Source organism: Plecotus auritus (assembly GCF_963455305.1).
Source record: "Plecotus auritus genome assembly, chromosome: 4".
NCBI classification, from domain to species: Eukaryota; Metazoa; Chordata; class Mammalia; order Chiroptera; family Vespertilionidae; genus Plecotus; species Plecotus auritus.
This window is the reverse complement of record NC_137775.1, coordinates 64,709,000-64,721,361: the sequence shown is the minus strand read 5'-3', so window position 1 is coordinate 64,721,361 and position 12,362 is coordinate 64,709,000. Positions and strand designations below refer to the sequence as shown.

At 37.3% G+C, this 12,362-nt stretch overlaps 1 protein-coding gene across 1 annotated transcript in view; it reads left to right on the top strand.

Annotated features, from left to right (window-relative positions):
- The window catches only part of MEI4 (meiotic double-stranded break formation protein 4), a gene marked incomplete at both ends in the record, with an annotated part of 182,831 nt that overhangs the window by 114,345 nt on the left and 56,124 nt on the right, over positions 1–12,362 (top strand). The window contains one exon of the mRNA XM_080664558.1: positions 7,727–7,858. Within this exon, the coding sequence (XP_080520684.1) occupies positions 7,727–7,858 (132 nt within the window). The remainder of the gene's footprint in view (positions 1–7,726; positions 7,859–12,362) is intronic.

Below are 12,362 nucleotides of genomic sequence, written 5' to 3'. Positions count from 1 at the left end.
ATACTGAACGCTGCTTTAATGAGAATAAAAATAAGAATCCTGACTGGAAGTAGAATCCAGTACTGGTAGAAACCCATATGGACAAACATGTACAGTTTTGACATTTAGGGCCACATTCTTTGTGTACTTCTAACAAATTTCCCCTTGGTTTGAATCTAGAATTTTGGCAGGCATGACACACACACACACACACACACACACACACACACACACACACACTCTAGAGGCCCGGTGCATGAAATTCATGCATGGGGGGGAGGTATGTCCCTCAGCCCAGCCTGCACCATCTCCAATCTGGGACCTCTTGAGGAATGTCCAACTGCCCATTTAAGCCTGATCCCGGTAGGATTGGGCCTAAACGGGCAGTCGGACATAACCTCTCATAATCCAGCACTGCTGGCTCCCAACTGCTCACCTGCCTGCCTTCCTGATTGCCCCTAACCGCTTCTGCCTGCCAGCCTTATCACTCCCTAACCACTCCCCTGCCATCCCGATTGCCCCCAACTGCCCTCCCCTGCCGGCCCGGTTGCCCCCCACTGCCCTCCCCTGCCGACCCGTTAACCCTTAACTGCCTCCCCTGCCAGCCTCATCGCCCCTAACTGCTCTCCCCTGCTGGTCTTGTCCCCTCCCCAACTGCCCTCCCCTGTAGGCCTGGATCCCCCCAAACTGCCCTCAACTGCAGGCCTGGTCACCCCCAACTGCCCTCCCCTGCAGGCCTGGTCGCCCCGACCGCCCTCCCCTGCAGGCCTAGTCACCCCCAACTTCCCTCCTCTGCCAGGCTGGTCACCCCTAACTGCCCTCCCCTGCAGGCTTGATCGCCCCCAACTGCCCTCCCTTGCAGGCCTGGTCCCTCCCAACTGCCCTCCCCTGCTAGCCATCTTGTGTCTACATGGGGGCAGCCATCTTGTGTGTTGGAGTGACAGTCAATTTGCATATTACTCTTTTATTATATAGGATATATATACACACTGAGTAGCCAGATTATTATGCGTTCAGAGATCATAATAATCTGGCCACTCGATGTATATGGTCCCTTGTCCTTCTATAGATGGGAAAACAAAAGAAAAAACCCATAGTGATTATAGGAAGTGGTATTGGCTTCCCTAAAGTATCAGTAACTTCTTTTATATGTCAAGGCTTCAGCAAGGTCTGAGTTTGGTCAGGGACTTCCACAGTGTGCAAAGGTGGCCAGCAAAGATGCATGAACTCCTGAGTTTGACTTGATTTTGTCATCTGGGTCTTCATTTTTCTTTGGTCTGTGGGCTGATTTCTGTTGAGCTGTGGCAGATTTATTGTCCATCAGAAGCCAAAACTAATTTCTAAATGTGCCTTCAACTATACTAGTATATAGTACTGGCTCCAAGCCCTTTAAGGCGTCACCATAATACCTTTTATATCACTTCTGTTGAACACTAGAAGTGTGGAGCTAATACTTTATGACCAAGATATTTTTATTAATGAAAAGGGTTACACTTCTCTTTTTCTTATTTATAGAAATTTTCTTTGTTTTGCCCTTGATTTCTACTTATTCCTGAATAACAACCAATCACTAATCCTTTTTATTCTTAAAATTTTTGTAAGCAATCCTCCTGTCTTCAACTAGATAGCTACAATTTTATTTTTCATTCTCATTCTCCCTTCTATAGGCACCTTACTGTAACTACAATTAACTTGCTTACTAAGTTGAATTAAGCTAAAATACTCTCTTGTCTAGATGTTTTAGTACATTGTCAAGTTTATTTTTGCCTTTTATTCATTCTCGTATAAGTATATATTTTAAATTATTATTAATAGTAAATATTTATACTATTATTGGCAATTTCTGAGCTTCAAATTTATCATACCCATGCCCAATCCAATCCGATACTGTTATTCAAAACCTCAGATCCAGTAGGAGCCAAAAATTGACTGGCAATATAAGTACTCTAACTTGACCTCAAGTAAACACACAAAGAGTGTACTCCCTAAGTGATGCTTTGACCAGTAAATTTATTATAATTGTAAATACCTCTATTTGGAATGCTCTCTTGTTAAATGTTCAATTCCAGTTTGTCCTAATGAAATTCTTGCCATCATCTGCCATCACCGTCATATTTATTTTTTAAAGCCTATGTTTGCTTACCCCTTCAGGCTATAGTTTATATCATAGTTCTTTTTCACACAAAATCAAGGACTTGGCTTATTACCTGAATAGAAACTACAGAAGGTAAAAAATAAATACTTTGTTATTCAAGCTAAAACCCAAGCCACCATTATAGTTCTGTGCATTTTTTAAATTGGACGTAGTTTTGTTTTTTCTTTTATTTTATATATGGTTACTGTCATCTACACCTTATTAGTCTAGAAAATTTCCATTGCCACATAGTCTGTTTAAGGATTTTCATTATGTTTTGGTACATGTATGTTTACTGCCATAAGTTTTCATTGAAAACTAATGTTTAAAATCAGTGTCCTTGATCTTTCAAAATAGGTGCTTTATTTTGCATATCTTTTCATAAGGTAAAAAAAAAAAATCACATGTCCCATTAGAACTATAACAGTACTTGAGTTACATTTACAGGGTGGGGCAAAAGTAGGTTTACTGTTGTAAGCACACGAAACAGAGTTTATTCTTGTATTATTTTCCCTGTGAACAACTGTAAGCCTACTTTTGCCCACCCTGTATATCAGTCTAATTAGTTTCTTGAATTCATGTTTTCTTGAGCTTTTAAAACAGAAATATCAACATTAACACAACTCTAAAATGAAGTCAAATTAATTTTCACAATTCCTCTTTTCTAGAAACTTGAATTCTTCCTGATCTCAACAAATACACTTTTTTCCCCTTTGTTTTTTTAAAAAAACTAATCACTTGTTTTTTTTTTTACATGTTTAACTGTATTATGATAGAAGTATTCTGTTATACATCATTGTAATGTTTGCTATATATAATAGATGCATCCTATTTCCTATGTTGTTGAATATTTAGCTTTTTAAAAACATACTATTTCCATACACACACACACACACACACACACACACACACACACACACACACAGACACAGTATTTTCATTCCCATTCCCTCACATTGTTTAAATATTATGTTCTTTGTTTTAATTTGACTATTTTTAGGTGTTGAACCCTTTTCTCAAATATCCAATTACTATTTCTATTTACTTCTCTGAATTACCTATTATTTTATATTAAGTGCTCAATGATGTTTTAACACTTTAAGTATATTTTACTACCTCCATTAACTCTTTTTTTTTGTCATATCTAATAGATTTTTCCTCACAAGTTTTGTCACTTTTAGTTACTATACTTAAACTTTTTATATGTGAACTTTTTTTGTCTTACTCATTTTATTGCTCAAAACTTAGAAAAGTCATTACCTGACCAGAACTTAATGAACATAAGTATTATTTTCTGGTATTAACTACTTAATCTACATTTAATTCAGTTTACTGTGGATATTTTAATTAACCAGTGAGCATCCCAAGTTCTTTCTATCCCAAGTTTCCATCACTTTGCCCTTTTTTCCTCCAGTGAGTATATTAACTTATGATGTGGGAGATACTTTTAAGTGATGCTGTAGAATTAGAATTTGGGTAGTAGTTTTCCTCTGTTAAAGAGATCTACCAGTTAATGCCTTATAAAATGAAAAGAGCCTCTTTTATTTGGAATTTAATATTTCCTAGATATATCTTGGTTTCAGTGTATCGATTTTGTTTGAAAACTGAAGAAGTCTTTTTTATTCTAGAAAGATTTATTTACTTTGATGATTTATTCTGATTCATTTGTTCAGGAACTTGTGTGATTTTCTCAATATCTAACTTTTATGTATACCTGCTTTTCTTATTTTCTTTATTTATTTCTTCTATGAACTATTTAAGTTTGCTTTTATTATGAGCTTTCTGAGACCATAAACCTTATTTATTTTGCCCCCATGTTTTTATCTTTCTTTATGCACTCTGTTGTTTTATTAACACAGCCAACAAATGCTAGTATCAGGATATGCTTTCTTTTGGTGCAGATTAAAATGAAATATAAAAGTAGGTCTAAAGAAACTTTAAAATAAATTGTCACAGAAAAAGGAAGCAGACCTCTTCAGAACACCAAATAAAAGGAGACTCCAGGGATAATTTTCCCTTTTTTTAAAGTCCAACCTTTAGAGGTCCCTTTAGTACTATTAAATAAGTATTAAACTGCCGTTTGTTTTATTCATTAAAAATGTCTCATTTCTTTTGTTCTTAAAGAACAAAATTATGGATTCATATACTTGTGCCTAGCACACAGTTATAGATTAATATATCTTTTTCTCTAAGTGTTTTGAGGACAATATGCCAAAGGCTTATTATGGCTTTTATTCTTACTGTTGAGGAATTATGTGTCATTCTAATTGTTCTTTTCTGTTAGTATATATTATGCTTCCTTAACTGTGAATTCTTGTTGTTCTTATGCCTGGAAAACTTTCTTCCTTTATATTTCCCTATGTTGTTTCTTCTCCAGATGTCTATTACAAAAAGAAATCTATATAAACATATATTATAACACCTTATTGTTAATCTCTATTCATGTTTACACATTCTCTTTTTTACATTCTGAATGATTTCTTTATATCTATTTCCAACTTACTACCTTTCCCTTTACCTCTAATTTGCTATTTTTGTCATTCAATGAGTTTTTATTTCTCAGTTTCAGTTGCTTTTAGGAGATCCAAATTTTTTATTACTTACTGTTTAAAAGATGATGGCTTATTTTCAAGTTTTTTTGGTCACTTTTTAGTATTAGTCCATGTTTGTCAAAATTTCATCTGTGGGTTTTCCCAAAAACTAAATTGGAGATGTTTTCCTCAAAAGTGATTTTGTAATGGTTTCCATGGTGAATCTTACCAAATATTTAAACAAAAATATTCCCAAAAATTGAAGAGGAAAGAACACTCTTAAACTCAATATATGAGGCCAGCATTACATGGCTACCAAAGTCAGACAAGGACACTACAAGAAAAGTAACTATAGGCCAATATCCCTGATAATTATCTTTGTAAAAATTATCAACAAAAAATTACCAAACCAAACTCAACAGCACATTAAAAGGATCATACACGATGATCAAGGGCAATTTATTTCTGGAATACAAGAATGGTTCAGTAAAGGTGATACGCCATATAAAGAACTGAAGATAAAAAGCATATGACCATCTCAATAGATGCAGAAAAGACATTTGTCAACATAATACCCCTTCATTATAACAACTCTCAACAAATTGGGTACAGAAGGAACATACTAGTACCTTAGGGAGATGTGCTAAAATAGATAAAGATGGCATGGGTGTTGAGCAAGCTTTCCATGGTTTCCACTGTGGTAGCCTCGCCTATAATGTTATTGTCAGCCCTGGCCTCTATGTCAGTCTGTCTCAAAAAGTTCTGCTGTATTTACAAAAGAACAGTGTCAAGATGTAAAGAAGAAGAGAAGAGATGCCATTTTTATAATAGTGTACACAAATTTAATTACCTAATGGTTATATACTCATGTTTTTGCTCTCATATGAACTTCAGTCATATTGGGGAGACAATAGTTCATACCTATAGCATGGAAAACTCTCTGATGACATTTAGTTCTCAGCAATGTCCTCCACTAGGACTGTACTAACTCTAGAAAAGTAGATTTTATTGCTAGTATTTAACTTTTCAAGGGTCAGTCAATTAACCTTATATAACCTTCAATACTTTATATTATCATTCTATATTATAATAACTTTGAACACTTACTGAGCACTTATTAGGTGCCTAGCACTATGTTAACCATCTTTATTGTCTATCTTAATATGCACAATAATTTTAGGAAGCAGGTTGTGTCACAATCACTAGTTTGCATACTGAGACATAACAGCTTAACTAAGTTGTTAGTACAAGTTAATAAGTACTTGAGCTGAGTTTGACTCAGTGTTGGGTTTCTGAGTCTGCAAACCTCTTACAAAAAGTCCCTCTTATTTTACTGTGAGCATCCCAACTTTTTCTTCACTTTAAGTTATCCCATAAAGCAGGGGTGGGGAACCTTTTTTCTGCCAGGGCCATTTGGATATTTATAACATTATTCAAGGGCCATACAAAGTTGTCAACTTAAAAATTAGCCTGCTATATTTGGTCAAACATTTCATTAACTCACTCCTAATGCCTTGGCAGGGCCAGACCAAATCATTTTTGGACCTTTTGGGTGCTGGGGGTTCCCCACCCCTGCCACAAAGAATTAAATACTGAGAAAGGAGATAAGTAAATATGTAAAGCAGTAGCGAAATACTCAACAGAATGTTTTTAGAGCTTAGATAAGAGTACTCTTTCTTTTCAGGTACGAAGAAAATAATCTGAAAATAATAAGTAGTACTGGAGTATTACAAAGGGAGTCTGAACCAATTATATATTTAAGAAATAACAAGATAAATAACTAGACTTCTATGGTAATATATTGATGTGATTTTATGATTAAGTTGATTTAGAAAACTATTATTAATAGCTAGTTATGTATGCCCAGAATAATAATAAAATTGCTTTTGAACTCTATAATCCATTAACTTTATTATATTGAATGACTTTTAAAGTTAAAATATATCTTTAATATGTCAATTTGAGCCCTGGCAGAGTGGCTCAGTTAGTTGCAGCATTGTCCCATACATCAGAAGGTGGCAATTCAATTCCTGGTCAGGGCACATACCTAGGTTGCAGTTTTGATCCCCAGTGCAACGCATGTGGGAGGCAACTCATCAGTGTTTCTGTCTCACATCCATGTTTCTCTTTCTCTCTCTCTAAAATCAATAAAAACATATCCTAGGATGAGGGTTAAAAAATGTTTTGAGAAATATCTACATTGAGTGTTCACCCTAAAGAATATGAGTGACATGTTTCATATGGCATTTAATATTAAATAAATAAATCATTTTATATATAAAAGCAATGTCTCCTTAATATGCTTTTAAGCTTATATAGAACAATCACAAGGTAGCTGCTATTTCTGGGTTTTGAGTTTCTCCTTGAAGCTTCCTTTCTCCCAGATATTTTAAAAAATATATTGAATGAATTTCCAGCTATGAGTTATATATACCTTATTTAATGTGATTAATAATCAAATGGCCTTTCTTCTAATAACTATATGTGAAATAGTTTATTGTCTCCAACTGCCCTTATAATTTTATTAGCGGTAAGGTAAGTACTTTTGTGGCCTCTGGATGGAAATTTAGAGCCCCTAATTTTTTTTTCTCCTCACTCTAAAGTGCTTAGATTTTGACTTGTGAAGACTAGAGAAGTGCCTCCATGTAGAAGCAGGACTCATACTGCTCCATTAGCTCTCCCCAACAACATCTCCAAACCTCTCTCTTTCACCCTTTTTCTATCTGTCTATATTTATCTATCCATCTAGTGGCTACAGGCTTAAGAGTCTTGGTTTGTCATCTCTTTTTTCATCTTGTATGTAGTTCATCATCTAAATGGTTACATCATCTTGATACTTCAGCTAAAATTTCCATTTTTGCACCTTGTCATACAATTAAAAATATGAACTGCTATATAAAATTTCATTACTTATATTATTTATCTATTTCATAATTGTGCTTGAGACTCACCTAGAGTTACATTGACACTTTTTGTACTCCCCACAGCATGGAGATCAGTAGTGAAGTCTTAGAAAATGTCCACTAAATCTATTTTGATCTGACTTGATAAAAAGTAGAAACCTACTCATTTTTATCTTCAGTTTCAGGTACAGCATTGTGTGTCTCAGAGTCTAGTAACCCTGGGAAGTTGCAGCTTGTTGAGAAAATCTATAATATCTATGCTTCTATCAGAAGTAAATAGCTTCATTGATGATCTGGATACCATCAATCAGGTACTTATAACTGAAACTGTAACACTCCTTTATTGTTAATAGGGCTATAGTTTTTCTTTCTCATCCCCTGCCTTCTCTTCTTGCCAGGCTGCTATTTTACTTATTACCTTATTTCTTATGTATGTAAATACTATTACTGCCTACTGAAATGATGGAAAGCTTTTTTCAGAAAATAGTTTTCAAAATAACATCCTGTTACCTGTATTTATACATGTACCAAAGCTGCCACTGGTGACAGCAAAGGAATGCTTAGGTGAATGGCCTTAAATCTCCAAGCAGGCAGCATGTTCCTAAAGCAAAGCAGTGACAGGAAGTGGATGGGAGAGGGTGCTGAGTGGAGCATAGCCTCTGACCAGTGGTGGTTCTTCCTAATTGCTTGTGAGAATCACTGGCTAAATTTAAACATCTTGTTCCCAAGCCATATACCATTCATATTAAATGGAGGTCTCTGTGATTAAACCTCTCCAGGTGATTCCAATGTGTGTCTGAGGCTCACCATGGGACCCAGAGTCAAGTCCCTGCCCACCCACATGCACCTCAAAATTGCATGAGACACAAACCCGGCCACCCGCCCCCCCATTGGGCTAGATCCAGACCCGGCCAGTCCCACCCTTATCAAGCCCTGCCAGGCAGGGGGCGTAGCCTCAGGTCCCCTGGCCCGGCACCAAGACGGGGGGGGGGGGGGGCGTAGCCTGAGGTCCCTCAGCCCAGAATGGGGTGGGGGGGCGTGCCTTGAGGTCCTCCATCAAGCCCTGCCAGGTAGGGGACATGGCCTGAGATTCCCTGTCAAGCCCCGCTGGGTGGGGGGCATAGCCTGAGGTCCCCCATCAAGCCCCACCAGCGGCGGGGGCGCAGCCTGAGGTCCCCTGTCAAGCCCTGCTGAGCGGGGGCGCGGCCTGAGTTCCCCCAACCCAGCACTGGAAGTGCACCTTGAGGTCCCCTGTCAAGCCCCACTGGGTTGGGGGCACGGCCTGAGGTCCCTTGTCAAGCCCAGCCAGGCAGGGGGGCGCAGCCTCAGGTCCCCTGTCAAGCCCTGCTGGGCGGGGGTGCAGCCTGAGTTCCCCCGACCCAGCACTGGGGGTGCACCTTGAGTTCCCCCGTCAAGCCCCGCTGGATGGAGAGCATGGCCTGAGGTCCCCTGTCAAGCCCCACCAGGCGGGGCGTGTGTTCTGAGGTTCCCCAGCCTGGTGCCGGGGTGGGGGGCGTGGCCTGAGGTCCCCTGGCCTGGCGCTGGGGCGGGGGAAGCAGCCTGAGGTCCCCCATCAAGCCCTGCTGGGCAGGGGGCATGGCCTCAGGTCCCCTGGCCTGGCACTGGGGCAGGGGGCAAGGCCTGAGGTCCACTGTCAAGCCCCAGGGGGACAGGGGAGGGCATAGTCTCAGGTCCTTGCTGATTGCTCGTTAAGGCTCCTTATGGGAACTTGGCCTCAGCTGTGGGTGCAGCCATCTTTGTGACTGAGTGATGGTGAATTAGCATATTCCCTCTTTATTAGATAGGATCTTATATCACTGCTGACAGATATGTCTAAGGAACAGCAGTCATTCCCATATTATAATGTTGACTGGTATATTATGCATTCATTTTGTTAGCTTATTTAAGATCATTGCTATTTCTATGATAGAATTAAGTACAATTAAAGGAAATCAGGCTGGTAGAAATGTTTTGGTAAAGAGAAAAAAATTAAGAATACAAAAATGTATGTATATAATTTCAAGTACCTTTAACCAAATTCTTCTGAGTTCTCTGCACTACATTTAATGGCATACACAGAGAATCTAATTGAATTCAGTGAATGACATGGTAAATCATCTAGTCAGCAATTTGTTCAAGTGACTACTAAATGGTAAACTCTCTTAAGAACTTTGTTAAATAATTTTTTAATATAATTGCTACTGATCTCAAGGACTTAAAAGTCAATTTGTGATAGAAATAAAGCACATTTTACTAATTAAAAAAAAGCAAAGTGTCAAAATGTCTAGTGCTGTTTGTAGGAGCTCCAAGATCAAGAAATGATCAAGGTAGGTTGCAAGTCCCTGCAAAAACTTCATGAAAAAGGAACAACTTGAAAAATGGCTTTAAGTTGAAAAAGAGAGGATAACAGAATAGAGACACTGCATGTTTTTGTAAAAATGTGTGCCCAGGAATCTGAGAAAACAAGTAAGGTCATGGCATTTAAAAATAGGAAGTAATGTGGGAAATTAGCTGATCAAGTAAGATTATTTGTGTGGAGAATAACAAAATACAGAAAAAAAATTATGTACTCATTTAATTTTCACAAAACTTCATGAAGTAGTTATATTTTTAACCTACATTATAAGGAAATCAAATTTTAGAGCAGTTAAGTAACTTGACCAAGATTGCAGAAAGAACGTATGCTAAAGATGTAACTCAAACCCTGGCCCTCTAATTGTAATGGTGCTAACAATAACACAAGAACAATAACTACGTTTTTGCTATTAATACGCTTTACCTGAATTGTCTCTTATCAATTCTTCTAATAATCATTCAAGATGTTAGACTTGTTGTTTAAAGACGAGGAAACTCTTAGTTGGTATTCTTTTTTAAAAATATTTTTAAATTGATTTCATAGAAGAAGGGAGAAGGGGGAAGAGAAACATCAATGGGCTACTTCATACACGCCCCCTACTGGGGACTGAGCTTGCAACCTGTGTATGTGCCCTGACTGGGAATTGAACCCTGACCTTTTGGTTCATAGGTCGACAATCAAACACTGAGCCAAACCTGCTGGGTTGTTATTCTTAATAGCAGACAATAAAATTCACTCCAGACAATTTATGCCTAAAAGGATGCATGAATAGTTATTAAATTGTTGGGAGGGCTGAAGAGACCACATGCCTTATTTCATGAATGACTCCCTTAACCACCCAGCAGAATTTAGCTACCAAAGGAATTGTCTTTGCCATTATGACCAGGACACTACCTGCTAAATCAAGAAGCTGCTGCTACAGTCAGAGAGTCCGGAAAACAGTCCAGCCACAATGTACAACCGCCAAATGTATGCCCTGTACCTGTCTCACTCTGTGATTCAGTTTCCACTAAAAAGTTTTTGTGACTGCATTTGTTTCCGAACCAACAGCATATGCAGAACCCTAGCAGCAAGGAAGTATAGAAAATGCAGTTTTATAGTTTTTCACTCTATTCCAAGGTGTCCACCATATATAAGGCTCAGAGATTTATTTAGTAGTATGCTAGTAAGAGATGGAGTCAGAGTAGGGAATGAATACAGGGAGGCCATTTATTTGGGACTCTCAATGCAATACATCTTCCTCAAGCAGCAATAGAAATAATCACTGGATATAAGAGGCGTTATCCAAAGGACTCAAGGAAAGATTTAAGGTGAAGGAGAAAGGAGAAACATTAATATTGTAAAACTAAGAGAGGGAAAATGTTACCACTGAGAAGGATTAGGTAACTGGGAAGGAATGCTTGTTTGTAAATGGCATAAGTTGAGTTTGTATATATTAAGTTGAGGAAACAATGAAGTAATCTAAATGTAGGCAGATGTAAATAGGAAATTAAAACAAGAGAAAGGAGAGGGGCATACATTGAAGTTTGGGAAATATCACTATATGGCAATCATGAAATCATAGAAAGAGAACAGGGACTCAGAAAATTTAAGTGGAATAGGAAAGACAGATATACAAACAAGGATAGAAGACAAGTTTTACTTTAATATATATGTTAGACTACCATTATAAATGTCTGATTAAAATGGTTTAAAATTTTTTGTCAGATATAAATACTTTAATATAATGTAGATTTTGCAGAAAATCTATAAATAAAAATATAAATATTAAAATCATATTTCACATTGTGTTTTCTTTATATCTTAGTTTTCTGCTCCCCCAAAACATCTGTATCATATAATACATAGTTTTGTATTCTGCTTTCTCACTAGAAAATGTGACTTTTTAGTGCCTCAGTAGTATTTTATGATATTTATGTTCCTTGATTTATTTAGTCTATTGTTGGACATTTAGGTTATTGTTATACAATTTGACCTCTGATATAAAACTTAACCATTTTCTAAAACTGACTCATGAAGATATATATTTCAGTTGACTGATTTGAATTAACTGCATTCAATCGTATTAGTGACTTGTATCCCAAATTTGCATATTAAGAAGATTTTTTGAGAAAGTATATAACAATATCTAATTATAATTAAAAAATAAAATTTCTCAGAACTTCTGAAAATGAATTTTAAAAAGTTGTGATAATTTACTATTAACAGAATATCTTTCCCAATGTGAATAGCTAAAAATCTGGACAAAGATATTAATTTGAATTTAAGACAAAAGGTCGTACAAAACTGTGATTCTGTAGATAGGGAACGTGACATGAGCCCCATGATTGCCTTGACTTTGGGGTTGAAGGCCCTTCCTGGACTGGCACAGGTGGAGCCCAGCCAAATCCCAGCAGCTTCCCTCAATCGAAGGGACACAGGTGGGAGTTCGGGAGCACTGATGTAGGTAGAATTTCTAG